The 25,189-nt window shown below is 42.4% G+C and overlaps 1 protein-coding gene across 8 annotated transcripts in view; it reads left to right on the forward strand.

The window, feature by feature from the left end:
- Window positions 1-25,189, forward strand: part of trpm3 (transient receptor potential cation channel, subfamily M, member 3) — a 539,467-nt gene that overhangs the window by 324,770 nt on the left and 189,508 nt on the right. For all 8 annotated transcript variants that reach the window (XM_063049027.1, XM_063049028.1, XM_063049029.1 and 5 more), the window contains exons 2-3: window positions 12,328-12,407; window positions 15,862-16,060. In XM_063049027.1, coding sequence (XP_062905097.1) covers window positions 12,328-12,407; window positions 15,862-16,060 — 279 coding nt within the window. The remainder of the gene's footprint in view (window positions 1-12,327; window positions 12,408-15,861; window positions 16,061-25,189) is intronic.

Consider the following 25,189-nt stretch of genomic DNA (forward strand, 5'->3'; position numbering starts at 1 on the left):
AGTTCCAGCTTAATTTCTCCATTTTGCTTCTTCCACTATTCCTTCTTTATTTTGATTTTAAATTTAAATATTAAATTAATGCAGTTGAATTTATACTTCCTTCTCAGCACAGACAATGCCCATTTTCTAACCCTTAAACCTAATGAATATCTGCCTAGTTGCTTGGGTTGCTGAGGTTGGGAAAGTGTCTCCTAAAAGCAGATCCTTTCTAGAATCATAGAATCGTTCAGCATGGCCCACCTTGTCTATGGCACCCATGATGCTTATCTGTGTTAATCCCATTTGCCTGTGTTTAGCTTTATGTCTTTGTTATCCAAGTACTTGTGTTAATGTATTTTAAATGTTGGCGATTGTATTTGCCTCTACCGCCTCCTCTGGCAGTTCATTCCTGATAGCCAACTATGCTTCATTGGACATTTTAACTTAACCTTCAGCTCTTTTAATAGTCATCTCTCTCACCTTAAACTTGTGCTCTCAAGTTCTAGATTTCCCTGTCCAGGGAAAGCGGCTCTACCTAAGCCCCTCATCATCTTATAAGCTTCTACAAGGTCACCACTCTGCCTTTTATGTTTCACTGAGATTAACCCCAGAATGCCCAACCTCTCCGTATAAATACAACCTTCCATCCCAGGTAACATCCTGGTGATTTTTCTTTGCACTCTTTCTGTTGCTGCCACCTCATTCCTGTAGCGTGACAATCTGAACTGTACGAGCACTGTACTCCAAGTACAGGCCAACATTTTTACAGCTGCAGCATGACATCACAAATCTTACACTCAGTGCCTTGGCTTATGAAGGCAATCATACCAAATGCCCCTGTCACTACCCTATCCACCTGTGCTACACTTTCAGTGAGGTATGGACTTGCATCCCAAGGTCCCGCTAGTGTATTAATATACCTGAGGTCTCAGGCAAATACTCTGTATGTCTCTCTAAAATTTGACTTCTCAAAGTGTTTCCACTTGTTTGGATTAAATTTCATCTCTGTTCCATCTTCTGTTGGGATATTTGGCCATAACAAATGTGATGGATAGTTGAATCATCCTTTAAAGGATGTTTACATCAATGTGCTGTTGAAGTATTAGAAAAGGATATTATCAGGACAGTACGGATACAGTTGGAGCCTTTGTTATCTTAGGAGACAAGAGTGAAGGGAAGCAACCGAATGGAGTGAGGGAGGAGATTGAGGTTATGGAAGAGATCGATATGCAGCCACATTTTAAATGTGGGGGTGACTATCACTGAGGATCATAAGTATCAAGGCATCTGCAGTAGCTGATCATTTTTGCTTTAAGAGGAGTGAGAATGATCTCAACCACCAAGGATTGAGCAAAAGGATGACACATCTTTATAGGGAAGCTAGATAAACTTGTGAGGGAGAAAGGGTCAGGAGGAAAGAATGGAAATGAAGAGGCATGGGAGGGAGAGCGTAAACACTAGCAGAAACCCATTGGGTTACTGTGTTGTGGACTTTATGTATTTCTGTGTAATTATAAATTAGATGAGGAAAGTAACAAAAGTAAAATAATTGCTTTAGAGATATCATTGTCACTGTACCGTGAACAGTTGCAGTTATACTGCAGTGCTAAACAATGCGCACATCCCCTGCAGATCAAGCCACCCCTTGACTGCAACCAGAAGAATCCATGAGCTGCTATAACAAGGCATGTAATGGTGTTGTGTATTTAATATTTCTGTAATAATTGATTAATATTATAGATATATTGTTTGATGAAGCATTCTTTGTTATTTACATTTAAATTTAAAAACTAAAAATACACGAGTTATCCCTGGCTCTGTGTTTTTCATTCAATTAGTTTTATGTTTTGGAGTTAGAAAACATAACAGTGGTGATGAGTTAGTTTTAAAACAAACCCAAGATAACCTACCTACCTGTTGCAGGACAGCACGTTCTGGCTTTTCATTCCAGGACGAAGGAGATGTCCTCCTTTTTTAAAGAAAGGGGCTTCCGTTCCTCTACCATCAACTCTGCTGTCAAACGCATCTCTCCCATTTCACGTACATCTGCTCTCACCCCATCCTCCCGCCACCCCACTAGGAATAGGGTTCCCCTTGTCCTCATCTACCACCCCACCAGCCTCTGGGTCCAACATATAATTCTCGGTAACTTCCGCCACCTCCAACGGGATCCCGCCACTAACACGTCTTTCCCTCCCACCCCCTGCTTTGCACAGGGATTGCTCCCTACGCGACTCCCTTGTCCATGCGTTTCCCCCCATCCCTCCCCACCGATCTCCCTCCTGGCACTTATCCTTGTAAGCGGAACAAGTGCTACACATGCCCTTACACTTCCTCCCTCACTACCATTCAGGGCCCCAGACAGTCCTTCCAGGTGAGGTGACACTTCACCTGTGAGTCGGCTGGGGTGATATACTGCATCCAGTGCTCCCGATGCGGCCTTCTATATATTGACGAGACCCGACGCAGACCGGGAGTCCGTTTTGCTGAACACCTATGCTCTGTCTGCCAGAGAAAGCAGGATCTCCCAGTGGCCACACATTTTAATTCCATGTCCCATTCCCATTCTGATATGTCTATCCACGGGCTCCTCTACTGTAAAGATGAAGCCACACTCAGGTTGGAGGAACAACACCTTATATTTCGTTTGGGTAGCCTCCAACCTGATGGCATGAACATTGACTTCTCTAACTTCCGTTAATGCCCCACCTCTCCCTCGTACCCCATCCATTATTGCCTATCCTCAGGGCTTCCCTCCTCCCCCTTTCTTTCTCCCTAGGCCTGCCGTCCCAGGATCTTCTCATATCCCTTTTGCCAATCAACTGTCTAGCTCTTGGCTCCATCCCTCCCCCTCCTGTCTTCTCCTATCATTTTGGATCTCCCCCTCCCCCTCCCACTTTCAAATCTCTTACTAGCTCTTCTTTCGGTTAGTCCTGACGAAGGGTCTCGGCCCGAAACGTTGACTGTACCTCTTCCTGTAGATGCTGCCTGGCCTGCTGCGTTCACCAGCAACTTTTATGTGTGTTGCTTGAAATTCCAGCATCTGCAGATTTCCTCGTGTTTGCGTTCTTTCTTTGCAAGGGGGAGAGAGAAATGGTTGAGTGAAAAAAAGTGCAGATTTTTTTCTTCACAAGGGGACAGACAGTTGAGTTGATAAAAAGGCTACATCGGAAAGACAGACACGTTTAATTACACAACAGATAACTGTATTTTGTATACTGAGCAATTTAAGCAGTATTTTAAGTAGCCAGTGAATAAATGCTGGTTTTGCTGAGTGCATTAGGTCAGGGGTCCCCAGCCTTTTTTGCAACATGGACCGGTTTATTATTGACAATATTCTTGTAGACCGGCTGACCCGGGGGGGGGTGGGGGGGTGCCAACGGACAAGAGTAGCAGTCAAATACAGCAGCAGTCCCCAACCACCGGGCCGCGGTAGCAAAGCATGGTAAGCACAACATATTTGACTGCTACTCTTGTCCGTTGGCAACCATACCCCCCCGCCCCCCGGGTCGGCCAGTCCGCAAGAATATTGTCAAGTATAAACCAGTCCGCATTGCAAAAAAGGTTGGGGACCCCTGAAATACATTGTGTTTACCCCAGAAAGACTACAATGACCATGAAGCCTTGCGCGGGCACTTGTGTGCGCATGTGTGTATGTGCCGATTTTTTTTCTACAAATCGTTTTTGGTGTTTCTGTTCGGGGGGGGTTGTTAATCATGACCAGAATATTGGTGATAAATGGCTAACACACTCAATTTCATTTCTGAAAAGATTTATCTAATGAATTTAATATTAAACACACAGTGCATATTTTCCTCGCATGAATATAGTGATAAGTCAATTATCAGGGGAGGACAGGGGAGCTTGAAGTAAGTGTTGAACGAACTTCCAGTAGAAGTGGTAGAGGCAGGTTTGATATTATCAGTTAAAGAAAAATTGGATAGGTATATGGACAGGAAAGGAATGGAGGGTTATGGGCTAAATGCAGGTCGGTGGGACTAGGTGAGAGTAGCGTTCGGCACAGACTAGAAGGGCTGAGATCGCCTGTTTCCATGCTGTAATTGTTATATGGTTATATAAATCACTTATAAGTCAATAGCATCATAACATTTTAAGTAACGTTTGGATATTAAACACACAGCACATATTTTCTCTGTATGAACATATAAAATCAATTGCAACACACCAATATCGCTGAATCAGTGGGAGCCCTGGGCTGAATACTTGTTTTCCCGCAACAAGACGGTGTCATCGAGGGGTGATGGGAGACAGCGATACTCGAAGGGGGTTCCTTATGTCCAGTCTATTCCGCAATTTAGTTTTCGTTGCATTCATTGCAGAGATATGTTGGAAATGGAAGCAACGCTTTCAGTGCTTTTGTGACTATCTCAGGATATTTAGCCTTGACTTTGATCCAGAATGCCAGCAGAAATGTTATGTTCCGGATACTTTTCAGCCTGCTGTCATTTGCAAGCTCGAGGAGTTGATCTCCTTCCCGCGCTGACATGGATGATGCACGGGTAATGACCTCACGTGCGTTCAAGCACAACAGTGGGTGTGACAGGGAATGAGGAAAGGTGCAGCTGACTCATATTGCCAAATCACATTGTTTCCTCATGGCCCGGTAGCACATGCTTTGTGGCCCGGCACCAGTCTGCAGCCCGGTGGTTGGGGACCGCTGCATTAGGTGAAAAGGCACAGTTTGCTTAGATAGTTGACTGTTCCAACCAAACCAGCTGAAATGAGCTTTGCTGTATAATGAAAGCCATGCAGGAATATTTAGATCTGATAACATTGTTGATTGCAGAATCCTTTAGGGTTTCTTAAGCAGAATCAAAATGGGGGGGGGGAGGGTGTCCATTTCAGCTGTTGTAGCTGGACTGAGGAGGTTTATCACTGTCAGTTCAGTGATGGGCTAATGATGCACTGAGAGCTTGTTCAGTTTGTGGAATCTCTCAAGAAATGATTCAAAAATGGCTCCTAACTGAAGCACAACTCACATTTAAAAGAGCAGTTGAAATGGCTGTTTCAAAGGAAACCGCAACCAGAGATGCAACTGAGTTGCAGTCAAGAACGAAAGTGAATGTGAAGAAAATTGCAATGTCCAAACAGAACAGGCATGGCTAAAGAAATTGTCTTACTGTTGTGGCACAGGCTCACATACACCAGACCAATGCAGATTTAAAGGCAAAACTTGCAGAAAAGGCAACAAAGATGCAACAAAGAGCATGTCGGACAGCCAAAAATAAATGGACTACACAGGGAAGAGAAAAAGATAAAATGTCAAATTTCAGTTTCAAAAAGAGCGCTGATCTGCATGCTGTTGATAAAAAAAAATTATAATGATTAGAGTGACACCTTCATCAATGTGAAAACTAACAAGAGACAAGCGACACACACAAAATGCTGGAGGAACTCAGCAGCAGCTGTGGAAAGGAATACGTTGAAGTTTCAGGCCGAGACCCTTCAACAGGACTGTAACAGGTTCCTGCCAAACCTGACTACTGAGGACCACCCCTTGAACTCATTACTACAGATTGGGAATAAATGGCAATGGACAAAGCAATGTGAGGTGGCTTTCAAAAAGTCAAAGGAAATAGTGACATCAGACACTATACTCACACATTATGATCCAGATTGTTCAATGAAGCTTGCCTGTGAAGTCTTGCCTTATGGTATAGGTGCAGTCGTGTCATACGTTATGAGTGATGGGAGTGAGCACCCCATAGCCTTTGCATCATGTTCCCTTACCGCTGCAGTGAAAAAATACAGACCGATTGACAGAGAGGCCTTGAGTCTGGCCAGGGTGTAAAATATTCCAAGCATTGCTCGTATGGGAGGGAGGTTACCTTCATTACTGATCATCAACCACCAGTGTCCATTTTCAAACCACAGCAGTCATGGCAAGGGACTTCAGAGGTGATCGAAAGTGGGTACTTGGAAAGATTAACGACAGAACTGGACCACTCTCCTACACAGTGGAGGTTGTGTCATCTCTAGATGACATCAGGCGCATCGATCATTTGAGGAGGAAAACATTTTGTCCATTTTGAGAGAAGAAATGTGCCCAGAGCTGTCAGAACCACTTCCTGCAGTCCCAGAGTCAACTCCTACAAGCACCACTGAGGAGGCTCCAGAATCTGAGATTGTTTCACAGCCACAAGTCTCATCTGCAAACAGACTGACCTCCCTTGTCAGGAAAGAGATTATCCACAAAGAGAGAGAGAGAGAGAAAGACTAGAGAGCAATATATTACGTATTTGAGTTGAGATGTATATTGAGTTGGAGTTTATAGTTAAGCAGGGAGGAGTGTGGTTTATTTAACATTTCAGTAATATTTGATTAATATTGCTTGATTAAGCATTCTTTGTTGTCTACATAATTCATTATGGATTATATGTAAAAGTGTGAGAATGGCATTACATCATTATGCCACCACGTAATATGTGCGCACCTTACTGAAGAAAAAATCTAAATGCACACAAGTTATCCCCAGTCTGTGTTTTTCTTTCAGTTAGCTTTATGCTTTGGAGTTACAAAACATAACAAATGGCACCTAAAATTAGTTCAATAATCGTCTTCAGCATGAATAATTTTACAGACTAAGTTACTGATAACAACTCTTAATATTTCAACAAGGGCAAAGGTACACATGGAACCCTGAGTGAATGGAGCAGATAAAAACCTCTTCAATGACTCATTGGGCTTAAGGTTTGGAAAATAAGTAATAGCAGCACTGAAAAGAAGGTGTAAATTAAAGTCAGTCCTAGAGGAAAGCAGATTTAAAAAATGAGAACATTGGGCTGGAACTTGCTGGTAAACGTGGAACTACTGGCATTTCCTTGTGTACGTGTTATGGAAATCCTGAACTTACTGACTGGTCTTTACCAGTGGTTTCCCAACTGTGTCGTGGAGTCCAGTGTCTGTGCCCAAGAACGTGACAGTTTATTGTGACTTACACTTGAGATCTTGCCCAATATCTGTAGCCATGGCCCTTGCACAGGAACAGAAAATCCATTCGTTTCATGTGGAGGAACAGCTGCAGAGATCCCCATGACCATAATTTTCATTACCTAGCATAATGTGTATTTCAAAGTGGTTGGAAACATTCCTCTGAATCACTACAGGACGTAATAAGACACTAAATCTGCTACAAGTTGAACTTGATGCTATTAGAACCCATCTGCTTAAATGTATTAATGTCTCCTCTAAAATAGTTGAGATAGAACCTTCAGACAATCCAGTTAAGCAGCCATCTACTGATATTGTGACTTGAATTCTACAATGGAATTTCAGAGGCACTTTCACTTACTTTCCCATTATACCCCAGTGAAGCAACATTGTCCTCTCTTTAGATTTTCCCAGCATGAGATCCACAGAGGGAAGCCTGGAAAGAAAATCTTGCCCTAAACACTGATTAAGTTCTACTCCATTATGTTTCTTCATCCACCAGGAATTCTGCCAAATTCTGAAAGAGTTATCCTTTGGATTCTTCAATCCTACATTTTAACCATAGTCCTCAATTCCACAGGTTTTATTCTTGAATCACTCAGGACTTCACCCTCCCAATGCCACAACCTCCCCAACACCTTAACAATCCAAGACCCTTGCATTTCTCTCAATTCTGTGTTTTAATCATTGGACACACACGAGACTGCAGATGCTGGAATCTACAGCAAAAAACAATGTGCTGGAGGAACACAACAGGTCATTGAGCATCTGTGGAGAGGAATAGATGGTCAACATATTGGGTTAAGACTCTTCATCAGGACTTAAACATTGCTGACCTCTGTCATTCCACCATAGGCAATATCAAGGGTCAGAATCTCTGGAATTTCCTACCTTTATCCCAACACTTTGACTCTGTAGGATATTTTCTAGAACCTCTCTCTCTGATACAAAGTATCAGGTCATCTTCCTAAACGTTTTCCATGTCTTAAGAGTCTAATTCTATTTGATAATACCCAGATGAAGCAGCTTGGATTTCAATCTGATGAACTCACTATATAAATATCATTTAAAAGTTGGTTCATTGGTAGTTATTTTTTTGAGGGTCATGTTGAAACCACCAAGAGAGAGAGATTTCTGGAATTCTAGAGCCAGGTCCATCACTGTACATTATCTTCAACATCACCTCATAACATGAAATCATGACACTGATGTGAATATTTCTGAAGAACTGTTTCTCAATTCATTGACATACTATAAGTATTTCTATTCAAAGATTTTCCACTTTGCAGGATTATCTTCTAAACTGTTTCCAAATCATGAAAGAGATCAAAGCTTTCTTTTTTTGGTCCAGTCCAAATATTAATTCTTAAAAATGTCTCAGATTCAGTTAGTTTTCTACAGCCCAGACCTCAAACCCCAGAGACTCAGTAATACAGATTAAAGCAACATTGTGTTTTAATCATTGTGGTTGCTCATTATGAGAAAGAGAACATTCTGCATTTCTACGGTACACCTTATTCCCAAATTGCCCTACAGCCTCTATGGCTGAACCTGTGGCCCAGACCACTTCTTTTTCAATCCCCTGCTTTCTACATTGTTTAAAAACCCATTCAAATCAGTCTCAGCATTCACAAGAGGCTCTCTGTCGGATCAGAATTTCAGAGTGAGATATTTCTCCCTGTTTCAATTATTATCCACATGGGAAAGCACCAAGGAGGAGCAGACTTGGTGTCTTTCCTCAAGTGCTGAGCTAGTATAAGGCATCTACATGATAAAAGCTTTTGGTAGAGAGGATATGGAAAGGATCTTTACACCTGAGATCATCAATATAAAACAGAATCAAGTATTCATAATTTCAGAACAACTTTCTTTACTGAAAAAGTGGTGATATTGTGGAACTCACTATCAAGAGAGAATGAATGACAGATGGATTGAAGGGCAAGCTAGGTAAACATACTAGGAAGAAAAGATTCGAGGTTTATGCCAATGCACCAAAGACTGGAGGAGGCTTGAGTGGAGCAGAAAATTGGGGCCGGTTGAGTTGATGTGCTCTGTACCCTGTCTAGCCCCAGTTTAAGGTCTACATCAGCATTTTGTTCTACTCAGTCAATAACTGGCATCCTATAAATGATCACTGATAACTACTCAGAAGTCAATTACAGTGTAGGGCAGACTATCTGGCTCTGAGAGGGTGCTGAAAATGATGAGTAAAGGTCATCCTTCTTTTAAGACTAAGATTCCATTATTGTGTTACTATCAGCAAAGCCATTTGAAGCTCAAATATAAATGCAAAATTCTATTTAATTAGGTGTAATTTAATTATTTGGTCATGTAATCATATTCAACTTATAAAGTTTCTCATGAAAAAGACCCGTCAGTCCTTCTATGAATAGATTCTGTCAAAATCATACCACCACAGCTTTTCCCAATGTGAGACTCGAACTAGAGATCATGAGTTAAGGGTGAAAGGTGAAAAGTTTAAGAGCAGCATGAGGAGGAGCTTCTTCACAAAGCGGGTAGCGAGTATGTGAACAAGCTCCAGTGAAAGTGGTGAATGCATGTTTGATTTCAGTATTTAAGAGAAGTTTGGATAGGTACATGAATGGGAGGAGTATAGGGGGCTACAATCCAGGTGCAGCTTGATGGGATGAGGCAGAATAATAGTTTGGCACTTACTGGATGGGTTGAAGGGCTTGTTTCTGTGCTGTAAATCTCCATGACTGTATTGATTATGATATTATTGTAAAAAGCATGCTTATTCATCCATAGGCTTTCTTACCTAGAAGCCATAATGCAAATTTGGAATAGTTATTCAGTAAAATAAATATAACTGCATCAGATTCAGATACATTTATATGTCACATGTACATCAAAACATACAATGAAATGTGTCATTTGCATTAACTGCCAATACAACCTAAGAATCTGCTGGGGCAGCCTTCAGGTGTCACCACAAGTTCTGGCACTGACATAGCATGTCCACCATGTTCAGCGGAAAAATACAAGCAACAACAACAATAACAGAATAACTGAACAACACAAGCCCCTTTCCCACCCACTCACACACACAAACAGGCCTCCAGTCTCTGAACGTGCCACACCTCTGGCCCTACGGCCTCCAGTTCTTGGCTCCGGACTCTCAGGATTACAAACATTGGACCTCCAGTCTTCAGACGTCGGCCCAGACTCAAAGGCTCACAAACTTATGAGCCTCAGACACGCCAACCCAGAGGTTATGACTTTCGACCCTCAACCTCCAGACAAGCTGTTTTCGGTCTTTGACCAGCAGACATGCCAGTCCCTGGATTTTTAATTCTGGCTTTGACCTCTGGACTTTGTTGATCAGGGGGTTTTGAATTCTAGTCCTTAACTTCCATATTCGCACAGGCCTCCCACCCCGGGACTCAATGACCTGGGGGTGTCATCCTTGGGGTCCACTGATCTCGGTCACTAACCATAATAAATCTAATAACTTTACTAAAAGTAATAAAATTTTCCCAAAATATACCAAAATCATTAATATATGCTAATATTATATTCATAAATCAAATATTATATTTATTATAATTGGGTGAAGGTCTAGCCTTGGTCATCTGCACAGTACAATAGTACAATACCGCAGTGGCTTTGAATTGTATCATACCTCAGATATTCATCTCCTTTGACTTCAGTGGAATGAGTCAAACAATATGTTATTTACTGCTATACGGCACTTTCAAATAAGGATGAATTTCTTCTTCAAGGTGTATATTGTGGCATTATAAATCAACTTTACTGTGATTCTGGCTCAGAACTGCGTCCAAAATCTGCTCACCCAACTCGTCTTGAATTAGATAGACAAGTCTGACATGTTCCTAGAAAGTGGTGTAATCCATTCTCGGATGAATTTACATTCTATCATGCAATGGCAAACATAGGATAAATTTTCATTGTGTTGACCAGGTCTAGGACCAGTTAATTTACCAGAGTCATATTTATATGATGAATATAACTCCTGGGCTGGGTCTACAGGCAATCAGCAAACTCAATTTTATACCAAATTGACAATCAAGCTCCATGATTGCATTCATCTTTAATTTCCGAAAATGTCAAATAGTTAAGAATGTTCTGGGAACTACCCAATCAGTTTCATCACTTAAAGCCCTGAATATAAGTGGATTTTAAGGGGATGGAAGTAAAAAACTCTTGTAAAATACTTCAAAATCTAGATTAGCCACAACCTAATTAAATAGTGGATGAAGCCAGAGGCCTTCGCCTGAGATAATAGACAGCAGTCAAATGCTAAAATGTAGTCCAATTTTGGGGAACTTGGTGAGCTTTTGTTCACATATGTTGGTTCCTTTTTCTTCACTTATATTTTGTAAACTAAAGTAACACCAACTTTAACAGTGAATAGGTTTATCATCCAGAAGTTCAAGTTTTTTTTATATTGATTTAAAGGATGTAGGCCTTGTTGGCAAGGCTGAGATTTGAAGCCTGCTCTCTGAACTGCCTTTTTCCAGCATTTACTGGTGTATTTTAGATTTTCAGCAGGTGCTGTTTTTCATTTTTCTATAAGGTGCTTTAGGAGCTAATTCAGTATAATAGAGTATAATTCAGTATAACTGCCTATGGAGGTGGCAGATTTACCAGTCAGGCATCCTGTGATAACGATGAACAGCATAAATGAGATAGCTCAGTTCTTCGGCTTAACTACTAGTGAGGCTGTTTAGTATTCCAAAGGATCCTGAGAAAAATCCTAGAAATGAGCAATGCCAAACATGTGATTTTTTTTTAACTTCAGTGCATTGTACTCTGTCTGTGAGTTGAAATTAATTTCAGAGGCAGAATGCATCCTACTGATTCAACTATTCAGTGCCTTTTGCACTGGTGAACAAAGGGAAATTTCCACACAACAAGCATTTTTTTTCAACAATGGCATTTCTCCTCTTGGCCTTTCCAATTTGGTTCTGTTGGAGTTAATAAAACACACAGATTTTAGTCTTTCATTACTAGTTCTTTTTTATAGTCATTCAGGAGTTGTGGATATTTCCTCCCCAATCCTGATCATTCCTGATCTGAGTGGCTTGCCACGACATTTCAGTGGAATTAAAGATCTACCACTTTATTGTAGAACTAGAGTCGTGTGTATGCCAAACTAGAGGAGGATGAGTAAAAACGATTTTACAACAATCAGATAGTTTTATAGTCACAATTACTGAGTCTGATTGTTTACTCCTGATTTATTTAATTAGCTGAAGTACATCTCCAAGCTGTAGTGGTGGAAATTGAATACGTTTCCAAATCTTCAATGCAGGCTCTTAATTACAGATCCAGTAATACCTAGAAGGTAACAGTACCTCAGTTTTCCTCGAGTAAGCAAATGGATTAAAATATTGCTTTTTTTCTCTTTTACAGGCCCAGAAATCATGGATAGAGAGAGCTTTTTGCAAGCGAGAATGCGTCCACATTATACCAAGCACGAAAGACCACCATAGGTAATAGCAGTACATAGAAGCATAGAAACATAGAAAATAGGTGCAGGAGTAGGCCATTCGGCCCTTCGAGCCTGCACCACCATTTATTATGATCATGGCTGATCATCCAACTCAGAACCCTGCACCAGCCTTCCCTCCATACCCCCTGATCCCCGTAGCCACAAGGGCCATATCTAACTCCCTCTTAAATATAGCCAATGAACCGGCCTCAACTGTTTCCTGTGGCAGAGAATTCCACAGATTCACCACTCTCTGTGTGAAGAAGTTTTTCCTAATCTCAGTCCTAAAGGCTTCCCCTTTATCCTCAAACTGTGACCCCTCGTTCTGGACTTCCCCAACATCGGGAACAATCTTCCTGCATCTAGCCTGTCCAATCCCTTTAGGATTTTATACGTTTCAGTCAGATCCCCCCTCAATCTTCTAAATTCCAACGAGTACAAGCCTAGTTCATCCAGTCTTTCTTCATATGAAAGTCCTGCCATCCCAGGAATCAATCTGGTGAACCTTCTTTGTACTCCCTCTATGGCAAGGATGTCTTTCCTCAGATTAGGGGACCAAAACTGCACACAATACTCCAGGTGTGGTCTCACCAAGGCCTTGTACAACTGCAGTAGTACCTCCCTGCTCCTGTACTCGAATCCTCTCGCTATAAATGCCAGCATACCATTCGCCTTTTTCACCGCCTGCTGTACCCGCATGCCCACTTTCAATGACTGGTGTATAATGACACCCAGGTCTCGTTGCACCTCCCCTTTTCCTAATCGGCCACCATTCAGATAATAATCTGTTTTCCTATTTTTGCCACCAAAGTGGATAACTTCACATTTATCCACACTAAATTGCATCTGCCATGAATTTGCCCAGTCACCCAACCTATCCAAGTCACCCTGCATCCTCTTAGCATCCTCCTCACAGCTAACACTGCCGCCCAGCTTTGTGTCATCCGCAAACTTGGAGATGCTGCATTTAATTCCCTCATCCAAGTCATTAATATATATTGTAAACAACTGGGGTTTGATGCTGACTAAAGGAAGCAATAGCAAAGATATTTTGGACTTGCTTACAACATAAGACGAGGACATGCTGGTTCCCAGAACAATTCTATTTCCTCTTTATTACTCACTAGTTCCCTTGATTCTCCTACACCTATCTCCATTGGGGTTGGTTTATAAGTAACCCTGGTGATGATGGTGATGTGGGAGGAAATCAGAGCATAGGAAGAGAGGAGAGATAGTCCTATAGTCATGGAAAGAAAGTACAAACTGCACAAGACAACACTAGAGGTTAGGATTGAACCTGGGTCACTACACCAGTGAGGCAGCAGCACCATCTGGCACACTGCTGTGCCGTCTGATAGAGTGGCTCTAAGTTTTCTGTAAGTATATTTCACTTTGGCAACCTCTCCAGTTATTAAAGGACAAGTCCCGTGCAGAGACAGTACAAATATCCAGATTTTAATTGCTGCTTTGTATTAAGAATTGTGTAATCCTTATTTTCACACCCCTCCACGGCCTGTCCTCTTCCTACTTCTGTAACCACTCCAGCCCAACCATCCACCAAGGTATCTGCAATCCTTCAATTCCAACCTTCTCCAAATGTCTGACTTCCAGTATCCTATGCTTACCACCAAGGCCCTGAGTTTCAGATACCCATTTCTGATCTTCTCTTGCCTTTTAAACTGGCCCTTAAAGTCTACTCTTGGCCTAATTTCTCTTTTCAGGGATGGTGTCAAATTTTGGTGAATGATGTGGGATATCTTACCACATTAAAGCTCTAGGTTGTTTTGGTGCGTGCTGATCTCAGCTTATGTCCCTACTTTCACTAAATAGATTTCAGCATTAGGTGAAGGCAAGCCTCTGACAATCTGCTTGTTGATATTGAGGGTTAAACTGTTTCTTCTGCCCCTGGGTCGAGCCATATCACTCAGCCCCATTCATTGCCCTACTCCCTAACCTCTGGGCCAGAGGTTATCAACAACTCTTGATGCATTCACACTGGCCAAATGTTCTGATGCATTCCTCCCCTCTTTACCAATCCTTCATTTCCCTGTGGGAATCTCTGACAGCACCATAGCACAGATAGTTGAGTCACCTTTTCACAGCTCCAGCAACCTGGGTTCAAATCTGACATTCTTCCTGTCATTGTGTGAATTTCTCCTGAAACATTGAGTCAAGGTTATACAGCATGGAAACAGGCCATTTGGCCCCACTCATCCATGCTAACCCTGACACCCATCTAAGCTACTGCCATTTGCCCACATTTTGCCTATATACCTCTAAACCTTTCCTTTTCTTGTACTTGTCTGAGTGCCTTTCATATGTTGTTATTGTACCTGCCTCAGTTAGCCCTCTGGCAGTTCACTGTATAGAAGTACCACCCCATGTGCAAATGTTGCCCCTCGGATTCCTATTAAAACATCCTCCTCTCACCTTAAACCTATAGTTCTTGATTCCTCAACCCTGGGAAAAAGACTGTGTACTCATACCCTACTTTGTGATTTCATATATCCCTATGAGGTGCTCCGCTTTTCTCCCACACCCCAAAGACATCCCGACTGGTAGATTAATTGGTTACTGTAAATTGTCCCAGTTTGTAGGTGAGTGGGGAAACCTGGAGAGAATTGATGGGAATGCTTTACTGTAAATGGGTGCTTAGTGAACAGCATGAACTCCATGGGCCAAATGGCCTTTTTCTGTACAGTATGGCTCCGCTGCTATGAGTAAACTTTCTATCAGCCCACCATGCCTGTGATGGCATTTTGAAAGAGCTCTCCAGTTAGTCACACTCCCTCTGCTCTTTCCCCATTGCTTTGTGTACGTTTCCATTCAACTCTTTATCTTATTCCCATAAGCAAGTTATTTTTCATTGCCTGATCCCTGAAAGGCCATTCCATTTTAAAAATACTCAGTTTCGTCATCCCTTTTCTCATTCTTTTTATGATGATCTTAAGTCTGTGTACTGGTCCTCCTGCCTCTGAGAACTGTCAAAGTTCTTCATGACTTTGAACTCCCTAACCAACGATACATTGCAGAGACCAACCACTGCTTCCAAAAACCATCCTTCCAAAAGCTGAAGTTAATAATCACTGGAGTCAGTCTGGTAAATCTCTGCACTCTCTCTGAAGCCTTAAGATCCTGCTTAAAATATGGGACCTAGGACTGAGCTGAGACCTAACTATATACAGTATGTTTAGTATAACTTGTTTGCTTTTGTACTGTCTACCACACTAATTGAAACCAAATGTCCTCTATGATTTATTAAAGCCTTCTCAAATTTCTGTACCCTAATCATCTCCCCCTTTCTCTACCCAGGTCACTTTTCCCGGATTCCTTCCTTCCTTTAAGTTGCTTCCTTTATTATGGTCATTGCTCTAGACTATGTCCAAACTAGTCTTGTTTTTGGTCTTCATTGAAGGGAATTTTAAAAGGCCTTTCTTTCTTCCTGGTTGGGGTAGGTGCTGTTGTGGGCGACTAATGGGCCAACATGTTGGATTACCCCCTGCGATCTCCATCAGCCAGAACGATAGTGGCGAATGCCGAAGTACAAAGAATGATCTGGAGAAATGGTCAGTCAGCAAGCATACCCAGCTCAGCCCAACAGATGCCTTTGGCACAATTGAATTTCAGGGAGGAGGACATTCTAACAAAGCTATGGTAAGCAGCTTGTTTTCCAAACAATGATGACAAGGGGCTCTGGAAATAGGATATATAAAATGTGAACAGTCTTCACTGCTGTTTGACTTGAATGCATTCAACTTGGCTCATTCAGTTGCACTTTTATTTCTGGTGTCCTAGATAATATTTTTTCCTCAATCAGAAATACTTAATATAGCTATTCTTCTTTTGCCTGTTACGCCACTAGCATTTAGGGCAGCAATGGAGGTCCTCCATCTGTGGTGCTGTTCACGGCTTCCTTCACCATGTCAATAGCTTCCTCTCAGTTTACAGTCAGTCATGCAGGTCCTGTGTGGAGACTGAGGAATACCATCGCACACAGCTTTAGAAGGATACTTCATTGCTCTTTCCATAACAGTGTCGTTTGACCAGCCATGGTTGATAGCCCTGAGCTGAATCCTCAAGCCCGGAAGACCGGTAGGCCATTCTTAGTCTGGCCTCTTCCCTTTGACCTGCTGGCATGGGTGACCCTACCAGGAGCCAAAGCATAAAGCCCTGACTCCAGCCAGCATAGCTCTCTGGCGTACTGAGGCACCCAAGCCTCCAAACCATGACAAAGCTGTGGTCCTCTTGGGGGTTAATATAGCTATTGAAGGAGAGTATTAGAGCAGGGCAAATTATGGGAGCGTTAGCAGGAACTAGGGAGAGTTAATCTGGAAAACCTAATAGGACAAGTCCACATCTGACATGTGGAGAGTGTTTAAAGACCAACTGCAGAGTACAGGACAGGTATCTTCCAGTAAGAAGGCAGGATAGAAAAGAAGGGAAAAGTTGGTTGTCAAGAGAATTGGTGAACTGAGTAAAGAAGAAAAAGGAAACATGTAAAGTTTGGGATGCTGAAATGAAACAGATCCCTTGAGGACTATAAAGAAGCCAGAAAAGAACTCAAGAAGAAAATTAGGAAAACCAGAAGGGTCCATTAAAAGTCCTTGGCAAGTTGGTTAAGGAGAATCCCTAGGCATTCTTAACATCCATCAAGCTCAAGAGGATAACTAGAGAGTAGGTAGGACCACTCAAGTGTAAAGGAGGGAACATGCACTTGGAGACAGAGGATGTGGGTGCGATTCTAAATGAATACCTCACAACAATATTAACCAAGAAGGACACAGAGGGTAGGGAGATTGGTGTGGAATGTGCTCATTTGTAAGGGCATTTTTGAGATAAAAGAAGGGGGTAGTACTGGGTCACTTAAAGAACAGTAGGGAGAATAAGTTCCCTGGGCTTGATGGAATACTGTATACCCTATCTTATTGAGAGATGCAAGAGAGGAGATTGCTGGGTTCTTGACCAATATTTTCATGTCCTCTCTGGCTACAAGCAAGATCCCTGAGGACTGGTGAGTAGCAAATGTTCTTCCATTATCCAGGAAAGAAAGTAGGGATAATCCTGGAAACTATAGACCAGTGAGTCACACATCAGTGTAAGGAAAATTACTGGAGAGGATTGTTAGGGCTAGGATTTATAAGCATTTGGGGGAAAATACAGGCTAATTAGGAACAATCAGCATGATTTCTTGCAGGGTAAGTTCATTGGTTGAGTTTTTTGAGATGATGATGAAGGTAGATGTTGTCTACATGGATTTTAGTAAGGCCTTTTAATAAGGTCCCTCATGGGACACTCATCCAGAAGATTAAGATACATAGGATCCATGGTGAATAGGCTATCTGGATTCAGAATTGGCTTGCTCATAGATGACAGAGGGTAGTGGTCTATGAGACTTATTCCGGCCAGAGGTCTGTGACAGATAGAACTCCACGGGAATTCATACAGGGGGACCCCTGCTGTTTGTGATATATATAGTTCAATGGTTCAATTTAATATCAGGGAATGTATATCGTGTACAACCTGAAATTCTTACTCTTCACAGATAGCCATGAAACAGAAGAAAAACCCCAAAGAATGAATGACAGAAAACATTAGAACCCCAAAGTACCCCTCCCCACCATGCACAAGCAGCAGTAAAACCATCACCGCCTCCCACACCAAGCAAGCAATAGCAAAGCCCCCATGACCATGAGTTAGAGTCCATGAAGAAAACTACTGACCATCACAACACTTTGACATCTCACGGGCTCTCTCTCTCACTAACGAAGGAGAGAGAAGTATCATTCCTGTCACAGTGAGAGGGGAGGCCAGCAACTCATAGTTTTGATATTACAGTCTTCAGCTTCTCTTATTTCAACAGTAATATACACTGCTGACTTGATGTGTGTGTGTGTGTGTGTGTGTGTGTGTGTGTGTGTGTATGTGTGTGTGATGTATATAAACATACACATTTATTTAGTATATAAATGACTTGGATGAAAACATAGATGGATGGGTTAGTACATTTGCAGACAACATGAAGATTAGTGATGATGTGGATAGTGTAGAACAATAGTTCTCAGGGGCCATACCGGATTCCATAAGGGCCATAAGTAAAAGGCAAGAAACGAGGGGCCACAGGAGTTCCTCAATGGACCATGATAAGTTTATTGTTTTAGTGAAATATTTATAAAATATATAATAAAATTCATTGAATATATGTAATTTAATTGGAACCCGGAATGAAATAAATGTGAAAATTTGGTAGATGATGCAAATGTTCCCGCAAAGCAGCTTAGCCTGTGTGTTGGGGGGTGTGGTGAGAGGGGTGACTGTTCTAAGTGGACATCCCTCAATTCTAAGGCTATGCCCTCTGGTCCTAGATTTCCACAATATAGGAAACATCCTCTCCACATCCATTCTATTCAGACATTTCAATATCCAATAGGTTTCAGTAAGATTCACCCCCCGCCCCATTCTTATAAACCCAAGTGAGAACAGGCCCCACACATCAAAATTGCTGGTGAACGCAGCAGGCCAGGCAGCATCTCTAGGAAGAGGTACAGTCGACGTTTCGGGCTGAGACCCTTCGTCAGGACTAACTGAAAGAAGAGCTAGTAAGAGATTTGGAAGTGGGGGGGAGGGGGAGATCCAAAATGATAGGAGAAGACAGGAGGGGGAGGGATGGAGCCAAGAGCTGGACAGGTGATTGGCAAAAGGGATATGAGAGGACCATGGGACAGGAGGCCCAGGGAGAAGGAAAAGGGGGAGGGGGGGAAAAACCCAGAGGATGGGCAAGAGGTATAGTGAGAGGGACAGAGGGAGAAAAAGGAGAGAGAGAGAAAGAATGTGTGTATATAAATAACGGATGGGGTACGAGGGGGAGGTTGGGGCATTAGTGGAAGTTAGAGAAGTCAATGTTCATGCCATCAGGTTGGAGGCTACCCAGATGGAATATAAGGTGTTGTTCCTTCAACCTGAGTGTGGCTTCATCTTTTCAGTAGTGGAGCCCGTGGATAGAGGCGTTAACCAGCAATTTTGATGGGTGTTGCTTGAATTTCCAGCATCTGCAGAATTCCTCGTGTTTGAGAACAGGCCCAGAGCCATCAATTGCTCCTTGTATATTAACCCTTACATTCCTGGGATCATTCTTGTGACCCTCTTCTGGACTTTCTCCCATGTTAACACATCCTTTCTTAGAAAACGGACCCAAAACTGCTCACAATACCCCGTGCAGTCTGACCAATACCTTATAAAGCCTCAGCATTTCTTCCTTGCTTTTGTATCCTAGTCCTCTCGAAATGAATGCTAATGCTGTATTTGTCTTCTTTATCGCCTGTTAAGATCTGTAACTCCAGAAACTAATTGAAAGAAAAACGTGAGCAAGAGCAACACTGAATGTTGGAGGAGCTCAGCAGGTCAGGCAGCATCTATAGAAATGAATAAACAGTCAACGTTTTGGTCCGAGACCCTTCTTCAGGAGCTGGTTACTTGTCTACTTAGTTTTTTTTCCCCTCCTTTTTAGTGAGGTGCTCACATATGATTGGTGGCGTAATGATGTATGCCATTCACGATTTTTTAAAAATTGAGATACAGAGTGGAATAGACCCTTCCAGCCCTTCGAGCCATGTCACCCAGCAATCCGCCGATTTAATCCTAGCCTAATCACAGGACAATTTGCAATAACCAGCCAACTTACCAACCTATCTTTGGACCGTGGGAAGAAGAAAATTGGAGCACTTGGAGGAGACCCATGTGGTCACGGGGAGAAGATGCAAACTTCTTATGGGCAGTGGCGGGAATTGAACCCGGGTTGTCTGTACTGTAAAGCGTTATGCTAACTACAAGCTACCGTGCCGCCTGAACTTCCACAAACTAAATAATATCTGAGAGCATCATTGAACCCATCACTGAACTGGCAATGCATGGACAATTTCATCAATTCAGCCAAGTTATCCATTTTCTCCTATTTAGTCCCACTCCCCTGCCTTCTCACCATAACCTTTGATGCCCTGGCTACTCAGATACCTATCAATCTCTGCCTTAAATACACCCAATGACTTGGCCTCCACTGCTGCCCGTGGCAACAAATTCCATAGATTCACCACCCTCTGACTAAAAAAATTTCTTCGCATTTCTGTTCTGAATGGGCGCCCTTCAATCCTTAAGTCATGCCCTCTCGTACTAGACTCCCCCATCATGGGAAACAACTTTGCCACATCCACTCAGTCCATGCCTTTTAACATTCGAAATGTTTCTATGAGGTCTCCCCTCATTCTTCTAAACTCCAAGGAATACAGTCCAAGAGTGGACAAACGTTCCTCATATGTTAACCCTGTCATTCCCGGAATCATTCTAGTGAATCTTCTCTGTACCCTCTCCAACGTCAGCACATCCTTTCTTAAATAAGGAGACCAAAAGTGCCCACAGTACTCCAAGTGAGGTCTCACCAGCCCCTTATAGAGCCTCAACATCACATCCCTGCTCCTATACTCTATTCCTCTAGAAATGAATGCCAACATTGCATTCGCCTTCTTCACTACTGACTCAACCTGGAGGTTAACTTTAAGGATATCCTGTACGAGGACTCCCAAGTCCCATTGCATCTCAGAACTTTGAATTCTTTCCCCATTTAAATAATAGTCTGCCCATTTATTTTTCTGCCAAAGTGCACAACCATACACTTTCCAACATTGGACTTCATTTGCCACTTCTCTGCCCATTCTTCCAATCTATCCAAGTCTCTCTGCAGACTCTCCGCTTCCTCAGCACTACCGGCCCCTCCACCGATCTTCGTATCGTCAGCAAACTTAGCCACAAAGCCATCTATTCCATAATCTAAATCGTTGATGTACAATGTAAAAATAAGCGGCCCCAACACTGATCCCTGCAGAACACCATTGGTAACCGGCAGCCAACCAGAATAGGATTCCTTTATTCCCACTCTCTGTTTCCTGCCAATCAGCCAACGCTCTATCCATGTATGTAACTTGCTCGTAATTCCATGGGCTCTTATCTTGTTAAGTAGCCTCATGTGTGGCACCTTGTCAAAGGCCTTCTGAAAATTATAACATACAGTTACAACAGTGCAAAGCAATACTGTAATTTGATAAAGAACAGACCATGGGCACGGTAAAAAAAAAAGTCTCAAAGTCTCTCGAAAGTCCCATCATCTCATGCAGATGGTAGAAGGGAGAAACTCTCCCTGCCATGAACTTCCAGCACCGCAAACTTGCCGATGCAGCACCCTGGAAGCACCCGACCACAGCCAACTCTTGAGTCCATCCGAAAACTTCGAGCCTCTGACCAGCCCTCCGACACCGAGCACCGAGCACCATCTCTGCCGAGCGCTTCAACCCTGGCCCCGGCAACAGGCAATAGGCAAAGCTGAGGATTTGGGGCCTTTCCCTCCGGAGATTCTGGATCGCACAGTAGCAGCGGCAGCGAAGCAGGCATTTCAGAAGTTTCTCCAGATGTTCCTCAGTGCTTCTCACATCTGTCTTCATCAAATCAGGATTATGCACAGCCCCTACTTAACAAATACAATATCATTTCAGAGCGGCCGCGTGTGCTGCGTAGTGTCGCCATCTTCTTCTCCCCTCCGATTAGAATTGCAAGATGATGATCTGATTGTGCATCTTGATCATTTGAAACAACTGCACACTGATATGGAATTTCAGTTCAGAGATCTGCTGGGGATGCAAATTCCAGACTGCGTGGCAGATCCATCTGGGTGAATGTGAATGATGTTGGCCCCACATTGCAAGAATGTCTTACTGAGCTGCAGAGTGATATAACAGCTCATGCAAAGTTCAAATGCAGCATGCAAAATTCCTGGATCAGGAGTGATATTTAAAGTAAGTTCCCACAGCTCTTGGAGATAGCAAAGTTGTTTTTAGTTGGAGTTCCCACCTCTTATTTAGTTGAGTGTGGTTTTGGTGAAGCTCTTCACCTGCTAACAAAAACTCACAACCATCCTGATGATGTGACAAGAGATGATTTTTGATTATCTTCAGCTGAGTTGCAGTCAAAAACTCACTAGTCTGTATCAGTCACAAGGATCTCAGTAAATATCCAAAGTAACAGTGTAAAATGTTTTTTCGTTGCAGGTTGAAAGAATATTATATACGTATATTATAAATAAAGTATCCTATTCAGATCTTTGAAATAGCTTTATTTTTCATATTCACCTCTAACATCATATACCTATAATCTGTTAAAACATAAATAGACTGTATATTAGAATAATTAGTCCAGTTGACAAAAAAAGTGTTAGCAACTAACGGAGACTATGGAAGGTGCAAGCCACAGAGGTAAATGAAAATCACATGTGGGCTACAAGTGGTAAAAAGTTGAGAACAATTGGTGTAGAAGATTGGCAAAGAATACAGTGAAATATAGATCAGTTACAGATATGGGGGGGAGGAATGGCAATTGGAGTTTAATCCAGCCAGATTTAGAAGATCAAAGCCCACTCTTAACAGCAAGACCCTTAACAGTGTTGATATTGAGAGGGATCTCAGGGTCCAAGTCCATACTTCCCTGAAAATAGCCACACAGGTTCATACAATGCTAAAGAAGACATGTGGCATGCTTGCCTTTATTAGTCAAGGCACTGAGTCTGAGAGTCAGGAAGTGATGTTGCGGCTTCATAAACCTCTGGTTAGGCTGCATCTGGAGTATTGCATTCAGTTCTGGTCGTCCAATTATAAGAAGGATGTTAAATCTTGGATAGGGTACAAATGAGGCTTACCAGGAAGCAGTCAGGATTACAGGCATGTGCTATAAGGAGAGGCTGGACAAACTTGGGTTGTTTTCTGTGGAGCGTTGGAGACTGAAGGGGGATTTGATAAAGGTTTGTATGATTCCGAAAGGCATAGATAGAGGAGACAGCTGGTATCTTTTCGACAGGGGTGAAATGTCTAATACCAGGAGACATGCATTTAAAGTGAGATAGGGTAAGTTCAAAGGAGAAGTGCAGGTGAAGTTTTTTTTTACATGGAAGGTGATGAGTGACTGGACTGCACTGCCTGGGGTGATGGGGGAGGCAAATATAACAGAGGCATTCAGGAAGCTCTTAGATAGGCACATGAATGTGCAGGAAATGGAAGGATGGACAGTGTGTAGGCAGAAGACTATTGGGGCATTTGATTACTAATGTAATCAACATTGTGAACTGAAGAGCCTGTTTCTGCACCGTACTGTTCTGTGTTCTCTTTGGCAAAACTCCTCAAAACTGCCCTAACTAGGTTCAATATCCTTGCCTTGTAGCAGGCTCCCCCAGCCAGACATACAAGTTACACTAGTGGATCAAGCTGCCACTTAAACCTAAGTTCCAACTCCCTAAGCTGTATCAGAGATTGTGGGAGCTTGCTGTGCACAAATTACCTCCCACACTTCATGTGTCACAATGGTGACTACAAAATTACCTGACTAACTACCCCCATCACTTCAAGTTACCCTTGGGTTGTGAAAGGTAACTAGCTACTCTTTTTCAATAGACAAAGGTAATCCATACATAAATGGCCCTAAACATCACACTCGGCTAGAGAGGCAGTGTTTTGTTTTACCAAGAAACGTTTTGTCAGTGCATTGCATCCGATGTTCTAAATGGTGCCTCAGGAAGACTGGTCTTTGGAAGTTGCATAGATTATTCAATTAAAGAAAACAATAAGAAAAGCAGCCCAAATTCCACAAGTATCCTGAAATATATAGCTTTTGGGTTGTTAACTGAGAATTAACCTGAATACCTTCTAGCCCTTGGTCAAATTTAGCACATCTGAATGTGTACAATTGAGTACACAAGGTAACATCTCCTTAGATATCTAATACTCAAAGCTGCACTAACATGTTATAAGTCAAGTATGTGACCTTCCATCTCAGCCCAATCCACACCCTCTGATTTGGAGTGAGTCCCACCCGTGGATCAATCTACCAAGATCTAACTACTTAAGTTGTACCATGGTTAAATGGTCAAATGGAAAATTACTGAGAAGTCAAAAGGGTAATGGATCTGTTTCCAGTTTTACCTCATGAATCATACAGTCTTAGCTTCTACATTTTTAGGGTCTGAACTCATTGTTAGGAGATACAAATTCAAATCCTACTGTGCTGCTTTGCAGAACTTAAAAGATTAATTAAAGAAATCCAGAAGAGGAGCTAAGTCATATCCAAAATGGAAATGCCACTAATGCCATTAAAATTCTATTGTAGTTTCTATCTGATTCACTAATGCTTCTTAGAGAAGGAAATTTGCCATCTTTGTGCTGGTTAGTCTGTATGTGACTCCTGAATCAATGCTTAAACTGTTCCGTGAAATGGCACAAAGACCAAGTGCAACTTTGGACAGGAAATAAACCACAACCTTGCCAGCATGGTCTGAATGAATGTAAATTACATAAACTGTAACATCTCGCCCTCCCTTCCTTCTGTGCATTTAAAGTTCTCTCATGGCATTATACTAACTGTCATTTCACATGTTAAATTTCATTAAATTGTGCACATCTAGCTTTGGTTTCTGTTGGTGCCACTAATGGCAACCACACACCCATTAAATTGTTGCCACTAAATTACTGCTTCCCTAAATTCTGTCAGCCTTACACTCTCTGGCCAGCCCCACAGGTGCAGGCCCATCTGAACTGACTAGCAAGCTCAAACACGAGGAATTCTGCAGATGCTGGAAATTCAAGCAACACACATCAAAGTTGCTGGTGAACGCAGCAGGCCAGGCAGCATCTCTAGGAAGAGGTGCTACCTCTTCCTAGAGATGCTGCCTGGCTTGCTGCGATCACCAGCAACTTTGAT

Source organism: Mobula hypostoma, chromosome 5 (assembly GCF_963921235.1).
Source record: "Mobula hypostoma chromosome 5, sMobHyp1.1, whole genome shotgun sequence".
Classification (NCBI taxonomy): Eukaryota; Metazoa; Chordata; class Chondrichthyes; order Myliobatiformes; family Myliobatidae; genus Mobula; species Mobula hypostoma.